Source organism: Notechis scutatus, chromosome 2 (genome assembly GCF_049901735.1).
Source record: "Notechis scutatus isolate UNSWTSFEM ecotype Mainland chromosome 2, rNotScu1.2, whole genome shotgun sequence".
NCBI lineage: Eukaryota > Metazoa > Chordata > Lepidosauria > Squamata > Elapidae > Notechis > Notechis scutatus.
Window position 1 is genome coordinate 40,076,334 of NC_142010.1, and position 23,010 is coordinate 40,099,343.

The following is a 23,010-nucleotide window of genomic DNA, read 5'->3' on the forward strand; positions in this document are numbered from 1 at the left end:
ATCACAGTGACAGTTGGCTGTATTTTCTAGGAACAGCTATGCCAACATTGTGCCAATACCAAACTGCAAATCTCCATGGAATTAGATTACGAGCATAATCCCCTTCTCAGTCTCAATGGACAATTTCTCCATTTTATTTGTAGATAAGTCATGGTTAGTTCAAATAAGAACATATTGGGCCCAGAAAGTATTCCATATTTTATTATTCTTTTCCCATAGCTATATATGGTAATGTAAACCAATATGTGACTTTAAATTTCAAGATTATATAAATGCCTGTGCATATAAATGCTTATTATGTGTGTGTGTTTGTTTTTCTCTCTGTGTTAGTTCCCACAGTGGCACCCACAAATGTGAGAGGAGGTGGAGGAAGCCGATCTGAACTTGTCATCATGTGGGAGGTAATTTGTATATCAATCTCAGGTCTTCAAGATAATGAGTGGAACATATAAGACAGCTCTAACAAAATCACTTTGTTGTGCTATTGTTAGCAATTTAGAGGAGTAAACTGAGAGCAAAAAAGATATTTGGAAGTCATCTATAGCCCTCTTATCATTACTATGCAAAAGACAGCTTAACATTCCAATCTAAGTGTTTAATGCATGAAACACTGTGCACAGTTTTATTTGCTTCTCGTCCTTCCACCTTTGTTATTTTGGAATATAGTGCTGGTACTTTGTATCTTGTCATACATTAGAAAAGGATAAGGCCTTTCAATATCAAGTATCATTACATGAATGTTTAGATGGCAAATAGATATGCATAAGACTTCATAATAAGACATGCATAAGACTTCAACCTAGGTTTATTTGCTAGTAAGTTTCAATGAAATCAACATTTATTTCTAGCTATCTGTGACTTTGGAGAATTGTAAAGAAATGTGCCAGCCAGGTATTTCCATGCCTAAGAACTGATGTTATCTCTTTTCATTCACATATGCTGATTAGACTCCTATTTAGATTTGTTATGTCTTACTACTAAAGGGACAATGTTCTGTAAAACATCTGTAAATTAAAGGAGGAGGAGGAGGAGGAGGAGGAGGAGGAGGAGGAGGAGAAGGAGGAGGAGGAGGAGGAGGAGGAGCAGAAGCAGAAGAAACAGAAGAAACAAAAGCAGAAGAAGAAGCAGAAGAAGAAGAGGAGGAGGAAGAGGAAGAGGAAGAGGAGGAGGAGGAGGAGGAGGAGGAGGAAGAAGAAGAAGAAGAAGAAGAAGAAGAAGAAGAAGAAGAAGAAGAAGAAGAAGAAGAAGAAGAAGAAGAAGAAGAAGAAGAAGAGGAGGAGGAGGAGGAGGAGGAGGAGGAGGAGGGAGGAGGAGGAGGAGGAGGAGAAGAAGAAGAAGAAGAAGAAGAAGAAGAAGAAGAAGAAGAAGAAGAAGAAGAAGAAGAAGAAGAAGAAGAAGAAGAAGAAGAAGAAGAAGAAGAAGAAGAAGAAGAAGAAGAAGAAAGCTGAGGAGGATTGCATAGGGAACACGTCACCTACATCTCCATGTTTTAATATAGGGGTGTCAAACTCATTTTGTCATGGCGGCATCACGTGGTGTATTTGGACGTTTTCCCCCTTTGCTAAACTGAGAATGGGTCAGTGTGTGACACATCTGGCCCATGGGCCAGGAGTTTGATAGCTCTGCTTTAATATCTCACTGGTGACTCTTACCTGTCAAAATCAAATCAGCAACTCTCTTACATTATGGCAAGTATGGCCTGCTTTCCAGCAAATGGGAATAATAATCTCCAACTCCATACTGCATGTTCTCTATAGAATCTATGAAGTTTAGTTTAAGTTTACTTTTAAATAGTATGACCAGGTGAATACTGAGTGTCTGTACATACATTGTTGCCTAATACAGCTTCTCTCTTAAAATTTCCCAATTTTACTAAAATGTAATGCTTTTGGTGTATTTGCTTTTAAATGTCAACCAAGAATAGAACTGGGGGACTTACCCACATTTATCTATCTGTTTCTTTTTCACTGTATCCATTACATATTAAAACATTTTAGGGAAAAATATTTCAAGCTTCTATGTGGTTTTGTTTCAAAATCAAAACAGCCCTGACACAGTTGGAACTGACACCAACCAGTCTCTCCTTGAGAAAAGTTTTTACAGTGATTGTTGACAGTTTACCTGAGAGCAATTATGTGCTACAGTTTTTAAAATTCTTTTTTTTAAAAAAAAAAATCTGTATTCTGGATCTGAACTTGCTGCTCAAAGTTGATTTCTTTTGGACTGTTCCATTAGCTTCTCATTAGAGGAGCTGAAAGGCCAGATTGGGTTCACCAGATCATTCTTGTGAAAGTCTATTTATGTTATCCCTAGAGTTAACATCAAATTGATGGCATCTAATCAATCACAATTAAATAAGCATATTACAGTGCCATAGATCTTTCAACTTTGGTCTTCCTGGATGAAGCTGCTAGGAATTACATTCCAGCAATACTTTGGGACCAATAGTTCCTTGCCCCCACCTACTATAATTAAATATGTAATTAGGAGCAACAACAATTGAAATATCCACATATTATTTTCTCATTTAGTTTAACCTTCATTCTTTTGTTTGATTTTCCCCTGGGTTAAGTATACTTCTTACCATAGGGATCTGATGTTTTACAGGATGGATAACAATATAAACAGAAATAAGAGTGAAAAATAATGTTGACTGGGCAAGTACCAATACACTGAGAATGAATTTTAGTAAGATGAAAGTGCTATGGATTTTGAGCTCATGGATTCAGGAATAACCTAAGTTTTACATAAAATATTTTATATAGACCTTAAATTGTATATATTCCATCCCCCACCCCATTTTTTAAGTCTAAAAGAAAACCAGACACACGAAACACATTTTCCCCCATTGCCATCAAATGTCTAGAAATTTCCTATTTGTACTGCCACAACAGTTAAAACCCAGTATTGTATATAGACTAGACTAGACTAGACTAGACTAGACTAGAATAAAATAGACTAGACTAGACTAGACTAGACTAGAATAGAATAACAGAGTTGCATGGGATCTTCTGGAGGCAAGTTGTTCCACTGATTAATTGTTCTAACTGTCAGGAAATTTCTCTTTAGTTCTAAATTGCTTCTCTGCTTGATTAGTTTCCACCCATTGCTTCTTAATTATTGTGGACATGACTTTGGTTTGGTGCCTCAGGATGTATATTATTATATGATTGATCCGTGGTGGTACAGTGCACCGCGGTGGTACAGAATGCAGTTTGCAGGCTAATTCTGCCAACTGCCAGCAGTTTGATTCTCACCAGCTCAAGGTTGACACAGCCCCCCATCCTTCTGAGGTCAATGAAATGAGGACCCAGATTATTGGGGGGCATATGCTGACTCTATAAACTGCTTAGAGAGGACTGTAAAACACCGTGAAGCAATATATAAGTCAAAGTGCTATTGCTATTATAGATTTTGGTGTTTCTAGATTCTTGTGCTTTGCTTTGCTTTGCTTTTAACAGTAATCTAAACATCTGAGGGTTGCTGTGGGTTTTGTGATATAATAAATAAAAGAAGAACTAAGAATATGCAAGTGGTATGTGTGTGTGAAATAAGTCTGTGTATTATATGCACCAACTGAGGACAAATCTATTTTACTTTGTTTTATTTATTTTATAACTTATAGCTCTGGCATAAGTCCAATGTAACATTTCAAATGTATTATTTTAAGAAACAGCTGCATGACACCTATCTTTCTGAGAAAAAAAATGTTCCTCTGTGACAAGCAACATACAAAGTGTGCTAGTCTTTTTTCCTATTGACTTGACAGCTGACAGTTGCTTTCTTTGTGTAATGCCAGGAAAACAGAAAGGAAAACTCAAAAGAAAATGGGCATTTTGATTAATTACAAATAGATAAATGGTGTGAAGGGAAACATTATATGTGTGTGTGTGTGTGTGTGTGTGTGTGAGTGAGTGTGTGTGTATGTATGTGTGTGTGTGTGTGTGTGTATATATATATATATATATATATATATATATATATATATATATATATATATATATATATATATATATGTTTTCTTAAGTTTTCGCGGGTACTTACATGTATGGCCTTCAGCTTTGCTCGGGTATTTTCCCACGTCATTATAGTTGTGCTTTTAAAGTTGTAGCAACGTTTCAGCAGAATCTCATCTGCCATCATCAGGCTTCTGTATTGTGTCCGTCTGTGAGTCAGACTTTTACAGTGGTTTCAGATTTAAATTTGGGGCAGCCTATTGCTGTGCCAGAATGGTTTTTTCTTCATCCTGATTGGTTGAGAGTCTTGGTCTGTGTTTATTGGTCTCGGAGTTTGCTGTGTTCTGCTTGATTGGTGTCTCTAATATCTTCTGTCTGTTTTTTGGCTCTTTTTGTATCTTGATTGGCTGGCAGCATTGTGTTACTTTATTGGAGGTCTTTAGTGCAGCTTGGCTCGGGTAAATGGACGGCTATCATTAGTTAGGAAGCTGGGTTTCATCTGGGTGCCTGGTTGGGATGTGTTTGAGCTGGAGGTAACAGGGGGGATCTGTTTGTGCCCAGGTGTTTGCCTGGCTTGTGGTGTGGAGATTTTTTTGTTTGTGAGTGCAGGCTTCCAAATGATTGACAGCCTGGTGGAATCATCTCTTCTGTTCATGCTTTCTGGTCTTTTTTCAATCTCTATGGCTTCTCTGATGATTCTGTGGCTGGAATTTTCTATAGTGGCTAGGGTTTTGGTGCCATTGAAGTTGATGCTATGACCTGTGGCTTCCATGTGTTGGACTAGTGAGGAAGTGTGTTCCAGCTTTTTGACTGCATTTTTGTGTTCATCCAGGCGGGTGCTTATTCTTCTATTGGTCTGTCCAATGTATGTGGCCGGGCATGATGCACAGGGGACTTCGTATATGCCTTGGTTTTCCAGGTCAATTTTGTCTTTGGGGTTTCTGAGGATGGCTGCTATTTTTCTGTCTGTTTTGAAGGCAGTCTTGATGTGGTGTCTGTATAGTATCTTACTAATTTTGTCTGTAGTGCCTCTTATGTAGGGCAGGACAGCTGTTCCATGGGTCTGTTCATCTTCTGGGTCTCTATTATGTCTCAGTGTGTTTTTGTGGATCAAGTTGGTGATTTTGTTTTTGTGGAAGCCGTTGGCTGTCAATATTTTAGTCAGGGTGCATAGTTCAGTCTTAATGTGTGTCTTGTCTGCCAGGCGTTTGGTTCTAGTAATTAGTGTTTTAGCCACGGAGTTTATCTGTGCTGGGTGGTGGTGGGATTGGGCGTTGAGGTAGCGGTTGGTGTGTGTTTTCTTCTGGTATATGGTGTGTCCTAGTGTGCCATCTGTTTTTTTGTAGATTAGTACATCTAGGAATGGTAGTTGTTTGTTTGTTTCTGTTTCCATGGTGAACTTGATTTTGGGGTATGCGCTGTTTAGGTGTGTTAGGAAATTGTTTAGGTTTTCTTGTCCATGGGGCCAAATCATGAATGTGTCATCGATGTATCTTAACCATAGTTTGGGTTTGAGGATGGCATTGGCCAGGGCTCTGGATTCGAATTCTTCCATGAACAGGTTTGCAATGACAGGTGACAGTGGTGATCTCTGTCTTCTATATACACTATATCACAGTGGTGACAGTGGTAACACACACCAACCGCTACCTCAACGCCCAATCCCACCACCACCCAGCACAGATAAACTCCGTGGCTAAAACATATATATAATTTCTTCTTACGTTCTAATCATTTTCATATGTTTTAATGTAAATTCATATAAACTTTAGGCTCAAAATTATGATTATATTATAAATATTGGTTTTTAAAATGTATCTACCATCATACACTGCAATCATCTTTCATAATCTCTGTCTTCTATATACTAGAAAGAAAGAAAAAGATAACATAGGGAACATTTGAATCCCCCAGATGCTCCAAATTAATTTGCATTTGACATGAAGCTTTTTCTTCTAGGAATTAGCTAACACAACAGAACACCATAATCCTGCTTTACTATGATGAATGAAATAGCTAGCTGATGAATTCTGAGATTAAAGAAGCATCAGAAATATTTTAAATTATATAAACAATGCCCATTCTCTCTCACTCACACACATAGACACTTCTGGTCATCCATCATGTCCCAGTTAATATTTCAAGTCGACAAACTAAAATAAACAATCCAATAAATTATGGGTATAAATAAACTAAATATTGGTAGTGTATAACTTTTTTATCCCTTAAGACTCAGACAAGAGTAAACAGCTGTATTCATAATTGCTTAGATGCTAATAGTCACAGAAAGCAGCAGAAACTAACTGACCACCCCCCCCCAAAAAAAATGATCTCCAAAAAAAACCAAAAACAACCCTAAACAGATTGAGACCTGGACTAGTACCAATTTGAAATCTATCACCCACTCACTTCTCATAAACTAAACATTTTAGATGAGTCCATCAAGGATTTAATTTAATACAAAAGTGTATTTATGCAAAAAATTTAATTTTCCATTGTAAGATTTCAAAGCTACAGTAAACACTTAAAATGGCAAAGTGTGTTGAATAGATAGGAGAGAAGAATCAATCTGAATCTAAGATAATCATTATACTTTTGAGTTTAAAAGTTAAACTTCTTGAAAAGTTGATTTGTTTAAAATTAAGACTGACTTTAATTTTTAAATCAAGGCTTCTGTGCTGACAGAAGATTGAATGGAACTAAGGAAGTTGTTGGGAATCAGGATGCTCATTGATTATGGAATAAAGCATGCCAGGGTAATGATGCAGTAAACAGACAATAAGATATGCACTTGCATTTTGGCAAGTAGTATGGAAAAGGATTATTTCATTCTAAAGTATTCTCTCTCTCTCTCTCTCTCTCTCTCTCTCTCTCTCTCTCTCTCCCCTCCCTCCCTCCCTCCCTCTCTCTCTCTCTCTCTGTGTGTGCATGCATGCATGCATGTATGTATGTAGATCTTAATGACAAGATCAAAGTGCCTAAGCTGGGTCTGGTTGACTGCCTTACTACTAATTTAGAGTTGAGGGTTTTTCCCCCCCTAAACTATGTAAGGTAATTAGTTATTTGGGACTATTGATACAATTTTCTCTTATATTATCCTTTATCAGTCTATTATCAGGTCTCTCAGTCAGTTTAGCTGGGAGCCCTGTCATTACTCTTATGTGGTATTTTAATAAAGAAACACTATTTTGGATCTTAATTGCTTTGGTTCATGTTATATAGAATGTTGCTATTTTCCCCCCCATTGACCCTTCTCTCTCCTTTTTGATGAAGTATATAATTTTAATGGTGCTGATTAGGTCTTTTGTCTCAAAATTGATTGTTTCAATAGATTTTTCTTTTAATTGTTACTTTCAATACTATGTTGACTGGTGGAACAAACATTTTCTCTTCAATGCCCAGTCAACCAAGTCAATACACCTAAAATATTTGATGGGATGAAGAGAGCAAGTACACTGGTTAGAAGTGATTTATTATGCTTCTTGCAGTCCATTCCTGAAGAACTACAAAATGGGGAAGGATTTGGATACCTTATTATGTTTCGGCCCTTCAGCTCCTTCAGCTGGACTAAAGCAGTGGTGAATTCAGTGGAGGCATCAAAATATATCTACAGAAATGAAAGCATCCCATCATTATTTCCCTTTGAAGTAAAAGTGGGTGTCTTTAATCATGAAGGAATAGGCACCCTGAGCCCAGTATTTATTGTGTATTCTGGAGAGGATGGTAAGTAAAGTAGTACATATCTCATATTTCTATCTCTTTCTGTCAATATGAAAAAGAATTTGGGAACCCATCTGAAATGCTCTCAGCGATGTAGCTGATGCAATATGTGCATGATGCTGCAGTGGTTTAATACTTAATACAAAGGAAGTCTTTATAAAATCATAAATCTTACGGATGAGAGTATAAATCTTATTATTTCAAGAGATCTATGATGAAGTTTCTTCTATCTTTCAGTTTAACAACTATGTATCTATGTTCCCAATATTGTAGGAATAGTCTGTTAAAAATTAAGTAACAAGGTTTGCTGTGCCTCTACTTTTTCCCAGAGCCTCAGATAGCACCGACAGGCATGTCAGTACAAAGCTTCTCATCTTCTGAAATGGAAGTCTCTTGGAACCCTCTTGTATGGACCAGACAAACTGGAAGGATTCTTGGCTATGAGGTGTTGTTGTTGAAAACCTATTAAATATTCTCAGCCAAAATATATGCTTCCCATCTGTACCCATCTGCTGTTTTCTCTAAAATAACCTTGTCTGTTCACTAATTTCACATGTGTCTTTGTTCTTGCTCTAGTGTGATATTTCTAGTGTCGGTTTCACTTTTGACAACTAATCCTTTTTTCAGCTTAAGTAGTTTCCATCTCATTATCTTGTTATAGGTAGAATACTACTTAAAAAATTATATCACTTTTTTTGCAAAAAGGAAGGGAGAGAGAGAGGGAAGGAGGAAGGGAGGAAGGGAGGAAGGGAGGGGGGTATTGGTTTCTTGTATGCCAAAAACCAAAAACCAAAGGCTGGAAGTTTACATAGATCATATGTAGAATGTTGATTAAAGATAATGTGAATATGCCCATACCAAATTCATGGATGAATCATTATACAACTGATTAAGGAGGCAAAATAACAAGACTGCAAATGTAGGTGGCATTCAAAGTGTGAAAACATATTCCTTGAAATATAGCATAGTACTCTCTTACATATGAGAAATGCCAAGATTATAACTGTTAGATTAACAAATTGACCCTTACTTAACGGGAAGGAGGACAGGTAAGGAAGTAGTAACTCTGAATCTGCTACATCTCACTAAAGGCATAGTTTCTGTAGATACCTAGGGTCAATGGCAGCCAGAAAAAATCATTTTCTGTTATTTTCTTCAGCCACAATGAACTTCTATTTCAGGGTCAAGAAGTCGGGTGAAACCTCAGTTGTATTTTGAGATCATTTTATGTCTCTGAGGATTTTTTCCTCTAGTCTTTATTTTTAGTTCTTCAAAGATTGGTGTTCTGCCAAGTTGGCTGCTACCTCCTACTTTGTGTGAGTAATCCACACTTGGAAAACAACCTTGTTGTTAGAATAGCTAATGTAGTTCATAGATTATCAGCTAATCCTCATCAAACATTTGTTAGAACTCAGAAAAGATCTAAGTCAGTAACTATTTAATTATAACTGCCTAGTTAAAAACAATTTTACATTTGGAGATCTAAAAAAGAGGGGAAATGAAGTAGTGTGCTTACATATAATTTATACTTAATATGTGACATGTGATGTTTTATAAAATTATTTGTTTCTTCTGAAACTTTATTTTTGTCAACTTTGTTGTCATAATTGAGGGAGAAAAATTCTGCTTTTGTTATTAAACTTTAGGTCTTATATTGGATGGACGATTCCAGAGATTCAGCAACTGGGAAAATAAGAGTCAATGGCAATGTAACAGCAAAAAACATTACCAGTCTTAAGGCCAATACCATGTACTTTGCCACAGTGAGGGCTTACAACACAGCTGGAACTGGTCCATCCAGTGTTCCGGTGAATGTAACTACAAAAAAATCACGTGAGTATCTTCAGTTACTAATGAATGAACGGCACAAGTTCACTTGACTCACCAAGAACCCTTGCCATCTAGTACAACAACCAAAACATTATTTGAAAAACAAGCTATAACATGGATTCCTAATTACAATAAATGACTAAAATCAAAAGTAGCTTTTGTGTGTGTGTGTGTTGGTCAATTATTTTTTAAGGAAACCTTCCTGTCTGCTCTATTTATCTTTGTCTTGAGCATCTATTTCTTGAGCACAAGTTTACAATAGGACAGTATAGTATCCCTGGGGAAAGGCAAATTATGAAACTAACAGTATGACATCATAATACTAGCTCCACCCATTTTCATATTTATATTATGATGCATGGAAGACAGACAGACAGACAGACAAAGGGAGTGAGGGTGGAGCTTGCACATTTCTTCATTGTGACCAAGACCATTAGATTCTGCAATTGCCTTGGTTGCACATTTTCTAATTCATATAAAACAAAATAAATCAACATCTTAGTGTTTATATTCACACTTAGTTCCATGCACTGTATAATTTAGGGGGGAAAATAACAATTGTAAACAAATGCTTTTTCAAAAAAAGGGAAATAGTCCTTTTGCCAGATTGAAGGCTTGATCACATTTACAGCTGGAATTTCTAGCAACCTTGAATTTAAAAGTGTGTTTCCAACATTTGAAATTTCAGCATCTTACAATAATAAGAAAAAGAAGCAGAGCTTTGGCCTTTGGGCATGCACTTATTTTATTATTGATAAACAGGAGAAAATGACTGTTGCTATTTCATTATAAGCAAGTATAAGAAATTCACCATCTATGAAGGAATTAGGTGTGCGCAAATGCATTCATTTCAGCTGGCTTTGGGGCATTATTTGCCAGACTCTTTTAAAGCATTAATGAATTCATATTGGTTTTCACTGGCATAACATGAGCCTTCAAAATCTCTATGTTTTACCTTGGATAGGGCAGCTCTTCCCCATTCAAGGCTGGTAGAAAATATGGAGGGCTTTTTTTTCTGAACTCACAGCTCTGCTTGATAAGCAGCTGGCAGCCCTGACCAGGAAGACCTTCTCACAGTTTCATCTGGTGTACCACTTCAACCCTTTCCTGGGGGCTATTTAGGCAGTAATTCATGCCATGATCATTTCAAGGTTTGACTCCTACCACATGCTGTACATGGGGCTGCCCTTGAAGACCATTGAGAAGATTCAACAGGTCCAGGATGCAGCATTATGCCGGTGATGGAGATGCTTTGATATGTTCAGTTAACAAACTGAATGGGTTATCAGTTTGCTTCTGGATGTGGTTCAACTCAAGATATTGTTTGCTGCCAAAAAAGCCATACATAGGTCCTAGTTATTTGAGTGACCACCTGTCTCCAATAGCATTTGCCCGGCCACTTAGCTCTTGTGGGATTGGCATGCTCCAAATTCTTTTTATTAAATAGGTCATCTTTCGAGACATTCAGAAATGCACCTTCTCTGCAACATTGTCTACCTTCTGCAGTGAGATTGTCCCTGCAATTGAAATATACCCTCACCCTACTGTCCCTAAAGACATGGCTTTTTACCAAATCGTTTGGTGAGGATGATTGATGCTCCCTTTGCTTCTTTGTTCCCAACTGGGTTTGTTTTCTCTGCCATCTTTGTTTCTTTTGTTCTTTGTTGTTTTTTGTGTTTTGGGATGTTTCTTCATTTCCAAATATTTTAAAGAATTTGTAGAGTGCCCAAAATCACTGGGAGTTGAGCAGAAAATTTATTATTTTAATTTATTAAAAAATATGAAATCACAGCTGCCAATTCTTTAGCTGGTGTTGGCCTTAATATGCACTGACTTCTTCCTAAGAGCCTGGATGTCACAATGTATTGGAGTAGTATATATGTGTATTTTTGTAATCAACAGGTGGAAATTTATGAATATCCACCTTTTTTTAATATGATACCCAGCCTGTAATCACTGGGATCACCACAACTGGTTTATGCCACAATCTTTCAATTCTGATTTTCAAATCTTGTTACTTTATGATCCTCTCCAATTCTTTGTCCTCTAACAATCTCCTGGTATTGTAACATCAATCAGCCACACTTTTTTTTTCTTTTTAACTGCAGTTAAATTTGATGGGTTATAAGCCAAGACTTTATCAGTTTGTATTTAGAAATTCCACGATGTTTTAACCTTGTCATTTCAATTATTTTATCTATATTCATACCAATTTATCATTACTGGCCCATGATAATTTTTACAGATGTTCCACTGAATCATTTTAGCAACTGTGTCATGTGCTATTCATAAACAATATGTGATCTACTGCTTTTTCTGGTTCTTTGCACAATCTTTACCTTGAATCATGTATGATTTTTCAATTCTAGCCTTAATTGCATTAGTTTGAATAGCTAGCTGCTTTTGTTTTTAATGTTCCAGTTGCAAGTCACTGCTAGGTTTTATCTTTATCCACTTTCCTCTGGATCTTTTGCAGAAATCAACCATGTAATGCTTTTCCTTGCCAGCATTCTGTTCTTGTTTTTATTTCATTATTTCAATATTTACATTTTGTTTCCTGCACATATAGTAAGTTCAAATTTTTCATTTGCATCAATGCTTGTTCTTGGCTGTCTGTTACATATTCAGCCAATGCATGTTTTTCTTCTTCCATAGTTTGCTTGACCTAAAGTTAATTTCTGTCTCCCTTTTTGTGGAGAAAGTATAGTCTATCAATATCATTACATGGATTAAATGAATAATGAATAGTCATCAGTTTTCTTGTTTTTTGGTCCAATGTTCAGTTCAGCTTGCATCCAGTTAATAATATACTTTCCTGAAAAGGGGATAGAAAGATATTCAGGCTGGCCTCTCCATGGTTCCATGACTGGAATAGGAAAGGGAGGGGAAACAAATTTAACTAGTTCTATTAATTCTATTATTTCCTAGTGAGAACAATGTCAAAGGTCTTGAAACTAAAATGTACTCATGTGTAACAAAAATCACATTAAAACTGGACTGGGATATTTTGTGAAAAATTTAAACAGAAGAAATGTGATGACCCGGGGTTGGGCATGGAAGCAACACAGCCAGAATAAAGGCTTAACTCCCCTTCATTGCTCCAACTTTCCCCAAAAGTCCCACCATTCACTGAAAGTCCAGGGGCCAAGGTATAAACATTAGTTACTGGCTGCTATTAGTCCAGAGGAGTAGTACAATTGTGAGAGCAGCCACAGTTCAGGAAATTTGGTTCCAATGAGTTTTCGCCATAGGAAGAGTTCACTGGAACTGCAACACAACCCGGTGCAGAACTGGGTCACTACGAACTCGCACATAGCCGGCCAGGCAAGCAAGGCAAGCAATGCAAGCAGAGCAAGGCAAACAGGGCAAGGCAAGCAATGTATCCAGATGTCAGTAACAGCATGTGAGACTGGAAAAAGGCAACACTTGTTTCTGACAAGTGCCCTTCCAATGGCACCTCTTTAAATCTCATTCCCCAAGTGAGCTTTGGGATCAGGGGTGGGGTGCCCTTCTCTGGTCATTGGATCGCCCTTTGCTGATCCTGTCTCCTCTCCATTCTCTGTGCTTAGGGATCAGGGGGAAAAGTAATTGCTCATTGCTCTATTGCTTCTCTGCTCCACTGCCTGCACTCTCCTCCCTCCCTTGCTTGGTCATCCTACACCCTCTCTCCTTTGCTGGCGACCCTTCCCAGGCCTGAGGGACCTGGGACTGCTTAGTTCTGCTCATCCGGTCATTCCTCCATTGGCCCTAGCTCCGTCTCATCCTCAGACCCAAGCTCCAATTGGGCCATGACAAGAAACCTAAAAACAGGGAGATCTTAGTTTCAATAATGCCAATATTTCCATGCTCAGTTTCCTCCCTTGATTCAGTACAATTAGACATGAAAGCTAGAATGGTGTCTACAATTCTCTGTTGGGGGGAAAAGTGTTCTTTTCATGTATCTTCCATTAAGTTGATAGGGCTACTGTTAATCTTGTTCATTCATGGTCTTCTTTAGGTAATGAAATTGGCCCCCAACAAATATAGTTACACTCACTGGAATGTCACTTTGCCCTTTTTTGTTTTAACTTTTTTTCTTTTTAGGTTACGTATGGAGTCATGGCCTCTAATGCAAAGGTAAAGGGTACTTTGTGGTTATATATATATATATTTATGCATGCTGAGTCCTTATAAACATCTTTCAACTTAGTACACGTCAAAAAGAGAGTGAGGTAAAGATTATAAATTGAAGCAAACCTTTGCTGTTCATCAGTAACTACCTTTTAAACAACAGAAGCATCCTTATGTCTGAAATATTCTACATAGAATCCTTCACTAAAATCATCTTGTCTTGCATATCAAGTCTGAACTTCAAACAAATTCTTCAAACTAATTCTTGCTGGGTATATCAGAACAACAAGATCACTGTAGTCCAAGATATCTGCAGGGTACCAAATTAAGGCAGATGAATATTATATATATTTTCAGAAATGGAACATCTTAGCTATATATTTGAAAATTGATTTTGGGAAAATGACTATAATGTTTCTGCACATCATTTAACATTAGCTTATTATTTATTCCTGATTTTAGATGGAGAAAATACTAAGGAAACAACTTGTAATATACACCATGTATTTCCTTTTACTAGTAAGAAACTTGATTGAGAGACTTCATGTATGAAAATTAACAATGTTGCAACCTGGCCTGCTTGCTGATCTTCTGGATTCATAACATGGTCTCCTTGCCATCTCTGAATCATAACAGAATTAGCTCTTTCTTATTCACAAGCATAGATTAACCACAGGAATAGATTCTCTCTTTCTCCTCCCCCTCATCCATCCATCCATCCACCCACCCACCTACCTACCTATCTTCTATCATCTATCTATAATCTATCTTCTATCATATATTTATCTATTGTCCTTTGAATCAGTTAGGGTGACTTTGGGCCAATCACTCTTTCTCAGACCATGATATCAGGCTTGGGAGACAAGCTGTTGGTCAATACCCGTTGCAATTAATGGACTAACACTTGGTTGATTTGAAAAAAAAAACTAGACCATGCACTTGCAGTAAAATATGAAGAAGAAGAAAAAAATTGTTTCATCTATCTCATGGAAAGAAAACAATATATAAAAAGTGGTAAGAAAAATGTAAAAAAAACAAGTTTTATATAAAGGTTATGATATTTTAATAAAGGATACAGAAGTGTGAATCATCAGTCAGATGATGAGGATGATAAATGTGAAGCATTTGTGGATTCACTCAAATGTCTATAGAGATTCTCAGTCATCCAGGTCATGGATGCCCCAAAAGTTCTGCAATTAATAGCTGATCAGAAGGAATAATATGCTGTTATATAATCAGGCAACCAAGAAATATTTATTGCATATATAATACTATATAAAATGTTCCACGTTTCTTCCAACTGTATGGCATTTGTGAGTTTTGAGTTATAAGAGTAATTATGTGAAGGAAGAAATACACATTACCCAGATCCAAGGAGGAAAGCTTTGAACTAATAGGGATTTCATTGAAACATTGTACTGACTGAGATTATGCTTGACCAGGATAACTGGATGTCCTAGCTCTGGAGGAAAATCTCCTCTCTTTGATCCAATTGCAATTAATCTTAAGTGACAAGCTGGAGGTTTACCCATAGGCTATTGTTCGATGGCATCAACAAAAATAACTTGATCACAGTCTGTGGTCTATTTTATTTTTATATCATTTTGTTTTAATCAATGGATCTACAATCTGCTAGATCAGGGATCCCCAACCTTTTCGACGCCGCGGCCCGGTTCCGGCATTAGCTGGGCGCCGCGGCCCGGTACAGCGTCAACTGGGCGCCGCTATCTTTTATGACGAAAAGGCGCTTCCGGTGACATCACCGGAGCGCTGTTTCGTCAAAAGATGGCGGCGCCAGCGCTCGGTGAGCTTTTCGGGTAGAAATGGCTTTCTACCGGAAAAGCTCACGAGGCGCGCCGCCATCTTTTATGATGAAAGCGCTTCGGTGAGCTTTCTACCCGGAAAAGCTCACTGGAAGCGCATTTTTACCAAAAAAAGATGGCGGCGCCCAGCAACCAGCGGCCCGGTAAGGCTTGTTCCGCGGCCCGGTACCGGTCCGCGGACCGGCGGTTGGGGACCCCTGTGCTAGATAACAGATAGAACTGCATTTACGCACACATGTGCACACACACACACACACAGTTTATATATGGGAGTGAGTGTGTATGTCTTGCATGGAACTTTGTGTAACTATGCATAAAACTCTACATTTTCTTAATTTAAATAATGTGTCAAGCAGCCATCCCATGCCAAATTATCCACTATGAGATTCATGAATCTGAAATATTTATTTTATCAGTAAGTCTTATCCTTGGGGGCGAAACATGTACAAACTATACATTATATAATTTGGGCCAATATTCTTTAAAAACTTTGTTATACACATTCTTTTTTTTTCTTTCTTTCTTTCCCAGCTGTAAACTTGTGGTCAGTCTTCACATGGACAAAAAGGAATTATTTTAATGGCCATTTTGGCTAATTTTGTTTTACTTAATTTTATAAGGTTTTCAGAAAACCTAAACTTTGAAGTCGGTAGGAAATGTTCCAGATACATTAACAATATAAGTACCTATAAATTACAAAAAGGCATGGTGTTTTGATTTCAATTGTTGGTACAAATGATTAAATAAAAATTTAACATAAATTAATCTTGGACTGGATCCCAAGAAAAGGCAGACACAATTGCATAAGAAAACTAGCATTCATGCAGAGTTTGGGAGTAGGTAGATTCAGAAGACTTTGCCATTTTAGGCTTATATTAAACCATGCAGGTCTTAGCTATTTTCATGTCAACTTACATCCATCTGTAGGAAACTTCCTGCTGCTACCTATGCTGCTGTACCAAGCATTTTCCTAGAAGACACAATTTCCAATACACCATACCAATATAAATAAATAAACAAGTTCCTCTTCATTTATATTGCAAATATTGACCAGAGAAACAACAAGTAGAGCTTGCAGTCATTGTAAATTGTTCCCTTCCATAGTTTCACAGCTGCATGGATTAGCAGGAAGCACTTGGATCTGCTATTCTTAGTAGTATACATCCCATATTTTTCTCCTAGTTAATTTTTTATAGAGATGCTTTTTTAAAAATTCTCAGTTCTAAAAGAGACTTAGTTAAATCCACAGTGTGCCAAGTGAGAATTATCTTGGTTCAATCAATCAGAAGAGAGCTGCAAGGGACTTGGAAGTCTTTTAGTTCAACCCCCTACCCAAGCAGGAGACCCTATACCATTCCCAACAGATGGCTGTCCAGTTTTTTCTTAAAAACTTCCAGTGATGAAACCCCTACAACTTCTGAAGGGAAACTGTTTCACTGGTTAATTGTCCTCACTGTTACAAGTTTCTCCCTAATTCTATGTTGATTCTTTCCTTAAGTAGTTTTTTTTAATCTTTTCTTTATGTCCCATTCTTCTGGGACAATCAGGAGATGCTATCATCTCTTGCCATTATGTCCAAGCAAGAATAAATGCTATCAGTAAGAGAAAAAGCTAGGAATGGGAATAAAATCCACCCCCCACCCCCCATTAAAGCAGGTCAGCCCCAGTAATACCTTCTGGCCTTATAGATACTGAAAGTTGAAGGGTATGTGAATCTCTTAAAGGTGGATACTAAAAGAAGTAGCTGCCAAATTGTGGGCAATAATGACAGTAGTTCACATATCTTTATGCAATTTCTATATCAATAATATGTTCCCAGTTCTAAACAGCACTAGAAACACCTTATATAGCAAAAACAATTGTAATGTCTTGGTTTACTCAGATGATTTTGCAGCAATTGTATCAACTGTTTATCAATTGCAATCTGAAAAATAGGTATTTCATGAATATTATGTTCTTTTTTTCATAGCTCCAAGTCAGCGCCCAGCAAACATTGTCTGGCGACTGACCAGTTCAAAAATATGCTTGAACTGGGACCATGTGAAAACAATGGAAAATGAGTCCGATGTCCTAGGCTACAAAGTAAGATTGTCATGAGACCTTGGTATATGTTACATGAGTAGTAGTAGTTTGAATTAACCAGGTCTCTATCTTTCTTGAGATCTATTTATTTATTTATTTTTTAAAAGGTTGTTTACTACATAAAACCATGTTGATATTTGGAGCATGTACTGTAAAATTTATGAAGTTACATAATAACGTTGGGCTAGTTTGTATTCCAGACACTTCAAGCAAATATTTTGTCAGTGCAAAAATCTATATCAAAGTGAGGACAAAGAAAACCAAGAGTATGAAATAATGAGACAAAAAGCTGCTGTTTCAAAATACAAATATTGTTCAGGAGTTTCTAGGCAGAGTACCTTTTCTCTTGTGCTGGAGCTACCCATGCTGGCTGAGACTTCTAGGAATTATAAAGAAGAAACCAAGCTCATGAAAGCTTGGATGCCAGAGGTTATGAGTGATCACAAACTGGGAACAGAAAAAGAAATATTCACTGGTTGTACCCTATTCCCAAAAGACAACAGACTTCAGGCATCCTGAGTTCATTTTGCTGACGATGCTTTATAATGGAAATGTATGCACCTAATTCCAACACCAATGCAACTACTTTGTGAGAATAAACTGTTCACACAATGTTGTGTACCTTGTTCTCATAATTAATTAGAGAAATCTAGTTTAAAAAGGGGGTGAAGTATCTTCTCTGCTGTGGTTGCTAATATCTGTACAGAAAATCACCTACAAACATATGAAAATATTATATCCCACCTTACTGCATCGAGCATAACAGGGTAGGCTTCTCAAATCTGAATATCCTTAAGATGTGTAGTCTAACTCTTAGAATTCTCTGGTTAGCATGACTATTGTTCAAAAAAAATATGGGACTTAGATTTTCACACTGTCAAAGCATGTCACAATTGAAGAAGGTTGTTGTATGCTGTTGCTCACATTAGCAAAATATGTTAATGAGCTAAATAGGTGACTAAATTGTGACACTTCCCAGATCACATATGGCTCTTATGAATTTGAATAAAACATAAAAATATCTCCATTGCTTAATAGAGAATTAGTCAGAATTTTTTTTATTTTGGCTTTCATTATTGGTATTTGTTTCCACTTATACACAAATATTGTACACCCCAAAAAAAGTGATTATTGGGGCACTGATTCACATTGTGATTCATGCACAACTGTAGGAGTAGGAAAATACCAGTCTAATGTAGAGAAAATTTCAAGAGTGAAAATAGGATGATGTGTAACAGTCACTGGGAAGAGAAAAAGTTTTCACTTACAAAGACAAAAAAGACAAACACTTCCAACATATTGTGCCTGGTGATTTGTGCCATGTTTATAGTGATGTCCAGAACACATTTTCAAAATGTGACAAATGTGCATGTACCTATAATGGTCCAAATACTGTACTATTATTACCTTCATATATTTGTCATGGCTTAGGATGCCAGTGCAAATAAATGTGCCAATATATGGCAGGCACCGTGAACATCTCCTTAAAGCAGTGGTGGGATTCAAATGTTTTTTTACTACTGGTTCTGTGGGTGTGGCTTGGTGGGCATGACAGGGGAAGGATACTGTAAAATCTGCAGTCAGAGGTGGGATTTGCCGGTTCTCCAAACTACTCAAAATTTCTGCTACTGGTTCTCCAGAACTGGTCAGAACCTGCTGAATACCACCTCGGCCTTACAGCCCCATTGAGTTCATACAGAGGACTTATAAGCAACAGGAACAGAGCATTTTTTTCCAGAATGAGCCTAGAGGGATCTTTGAAATTTGCTGTTTTTTTCATGAACTGAACATGAATTTTTATAAGTTTAAAAAATAAATATAAAATAAATGAGAAACCCTATATACCAGCTCTATCTTCTCTCCTTTTATATTTAGATTTTGTATAGGCAAAATCGACAAAGTACCACTCATATCTTAAAGACAAACTGTTAGGGATATACACCCTAGCAGAACGTGCAACGACAGTCTAGCAGGCAGGCAAATATGTGAGATAAACGTTGTTGTAGCTTACGCTCAGTAAGACAGATACACTGTGCCAGTTAAATAGTTTTTATTCCAGTCAGAGTTATAGCATAGTCAAACAGTCCATATATCATACACTAGTTCAGTCCATCTGGGTATTAATCAGTTGCAAAGTCCAGTGTCGAAAAAGAGGTCAGTAAACTTACAAACAATCAGTCCAGCGATATATCTCTTTTGCAGTTTGAGATATGAAGAAAATCAAACCTCTTTTCTTCTTTCAGCAAAAGCAGGGGAAAACACGCAGTTATCACCATCAATCCATCATTGTCAGCAATCCAGTAAAAACCAGCAAACAGTGAGCTCTCTTGCTCCCTCTTATGGTGATTTTACAACCGCACCCAAAATAACATGCTCTGCATTTAAAGTGACAAACGCTATCATACTCTCTATATATATTATTTTACCCAAACTAAGTTAGGTAACCATGTTATTCCTAACACAAACATTACATCCGCTGAACTGCTGGTACCTTTGGAAGATGATTACCTGATTGAAATAAAAACCGTAAGTGACGGAGGAGATGGAAGCAGCAGTGGAGATATTAGAATTCCAAACCACTCAAGTGAGTTATCTCCCCCCTGCTCCTCCATCCCTCTGTCCCTTCCTCCCAAATGATTGCTGTAGACCTTGAATGCTGGTAATGGACATTTTGGACGTATTCTATCTTAGTAAGACTGCATCTTAGAAGGCAGCTAAGTGAACATAGGGACTATGTCTTGGTTAGGAAAAGGAAAAGCATTTGATTTGTAAAAGCACATTTGGATTTCCTGAGTGGTTGGGCTGTAAAGCTCTGCAGTTTGCTGATGTAAATGAAACCTGCAGCTGTGTGGAAATTTGTACTGCACTGAAATCACTCTTTGGCACAATTGTCTTCATTATTTACTATTTTAGAACAGCTTAAAATATACCAACTGTGATAGACAGGTTAAACTGTGTAATATCCCTGCCTGCAGGCTCACAATCAGCTGAAAATGAAAGGCAAAAAGGGAAGGGGAAGGGAAGAAAGGACATTGCTAATCAAGGCCTTATATGAGTGTCTGCGTGCATTTACTACCATATAATGACATCTGTGGACTAAACTCCATTTAAAAGCATTTGTAAAGAACATTCTAAAGGGGCAACATATGATTTTTAGAAATCAAGAATTAGACTAGAGAGGGGGAAAAAGAGCAAGTGTGTGAGAGTAAGTGACTAGGAGAACTAATGTGTCATCCATGCTTTGAGCAGCGTACAAACTTTACTTCTAAATACTTCTTTACTTAATAATACAACCTGCAATTTGTTCCATTACATGGACCCACCATGGAAAGAAGCAGATTGGCCTCTGATATCAAAATCATCCACATCTGGGCATACAACAGCTATCTAATGGATGATCCAAGTGGGGCAGTATACAAAGATTGTATATAAATAAAGAATTGACTATAAATAAAGGTAAAATTGCTTGAAGATGAGAAGCCCAGATTGCACTGATGTCACAGTGTAATGTCATTTTATGAATGATATCTACATGTACAAAGCAGAAGTTTGTTCTGAATTTAATTTTAACATTTACTCAACATGATCCTGAACAAAAGCTACATATCTGATGGAGCTTTTATTCCAACATAATCCTGAACAAAAACTCCATATCTGATGGAGATATGGAGCAAGAGCAAGAGTAAGATAAGAACTACATTCATAAGAAAAGGTGTAAAATAAATGTTGAGAGTAAAAAATTCCATGCACAGGTATTAGTAATAAAAGACACTAAAGGATTATCAGAATTACTGTCTGATAAAGAGAACTACAAGAGCAGTCAAAAGAAAATAGGATAAAAAGAATGGCAGATCTAAAATTGAACATTTGATGTGTTTCCTTGTTATATGCAAGGTTTATTCAAGGGTTTCCAAGATGTAGAGAAAATGAAAGAGAATACTTGTAGCTCAGAATTGAAATGATGAGTCAAACATTAATGCTGATGGTGTTACTTAGCTTGAGTAATGAAATATCTGCAAGAAAACAACCAAGCTCAGAGAGGATCAAGATTTCCTCAGGTAGAGAAAACTCTGACACAATAGAACAACTTTTCTCCACCATTCAAGGATTCTCTCATGATAAGAACATATTCATTATATTTGATTATATTGTAATTCTCACGACTTTGTTTCATGTGCACCATACAGAGGCCTAGTGATTGGGGCAGTATACAGAGATTATATATAAATAAAGAATTGACTATAAATAAAGGTAAAATTGCTTGAAGATGAGACACCCAGACTGCACTGATGTCACAGTGTAATGTCATTTTATGAATGATATCTACATGTATAAAGCAGAAGTTTGTTCTGAATTTAATTTTAACATGTACTCAACATGATCCTAGAGCTAGTAGATTTGTGCTGCAAAGTGTGATAATTAAGTGTCAGCAAAAAAATTCAATCCAGTAGTCCTATTCAAATTTTGACAGGACGGGTTTCCTTTCAAACTTCATTGCCAACTGAACACACATGGATCATATTGGACTATTGAGCTTACGGTTGGATTGGAATTCATTCTCAATATTCTTTATTAAACTATAGCTTGGTCTCTAAATATAACTGTAGAGTTTTAATTTTTGACCAATGCTGCAAGAAATATAATGCCATAGTGCAGAGAATGGCACCAAAATACAAAACTCCTTGAAATAGTCACAACTGGTAGTTCTCTTGCCTAGATAAAGGGCAAAGGACTCCCTGCAGATTTTACTGTGCTAGTCGTTGCCAACTATAGCGGATGGGGTGGAGTGCTCATCTCCATTTCAAGGCCATTGAGCCGAAAACATTTCTGTGGCCATGTAGCCAGCATGATATCAAGGAGCACTGTTACCTTCCCACCACTATTTATCCACTTGCATTTGTATGCTTTTGAACTGCTGGGTTGGCAGGGGCAAGGACAGGAAACACCGCATTGCATGGCGCTCAGGTCTTGAACCTGGGCTACCAGTTTTTCAGCTGACAAGTCCACCATCTTAACCACTGAACCCCCATGCCACCCCTCTCTATAAAATCATAGCAAACAAATTCAGCCAAAACCCATGTCATTTAAATATATATTTATTGATTACTTTGAAACCAGGAACAATACTTCTACTTCATGAATTTCAACTGTCCCCACCCTCTCTCTCTCTTTTGAGGTTTAAGCTCCAAAGGAATGCATATCTGCCCTTCAGTTGGTGACATAATTGCAAATAAAATTATAATCCTGATTTATATATTCAGTTCTGCTGGATAAACAGCTGCTGGACATTTATGGACAAAACAATAAGGAACCAGAAATATTGGGCATTTCCCTTCACCCTCCATTATCAGTTTAATCTGTTGTCTCTGAAAGTAGAAGCTGTGAAGAAAGTATAATGATTTACCCTTTAAAACGTAAAAGTAATCTGGGCTGTACTCTTCTGCCTAGTTTCCTAGGAGAGTATGGGATCTTTTGAGTGGACATATGTA

The 23,010-nt window shown here is 37.2% G+C and overlaps 1 protein-coding gene across 1 annotated transcript in view; it reads left to right on the forward strand.

Annotated features, from left to right (window-relative positions):
* LOC113417959 (contactin-6-like) overlaps positions 1–22,795 on the forward strand; it is a 137,876-nt gene extending 115,081 nt beyond the window's left edge. The window contains exons 13-21 of the mRNA XM_026676589.2: positions 144–153; positions 331–401; positions 7,445–7,679; positions 8,006–8,121; positions 9,323–9,509; positions 17,409–17,521; positions 19,397–19,448; positions 19,962–20,105; positions 22,698–22,795. Of these exons, the coding sequence (XP_026532374.1) occupies positions 144–153; positions 331–401; positions 7,445–7,679; positions 8,006–8,121; positions 9,323–9,509; positions 17,409–17,521; positions 19,397–19,448; positions 19,962–20,105; positions 22,698–22,795 (1,026 nt within the window). The remainder of the gene's footprint in view (positions 1–143; positions 154–330; positions 402–7,444; positions 7,680–8,005; positions 8,122–9,322; positions 9,510–17,408; positions 17,522–19,396; positions 19,449–19,961; positions 20,106–22,697) is intronic.
* Positions 22,796–23,010: the final 215 nt, after the last annotated feature.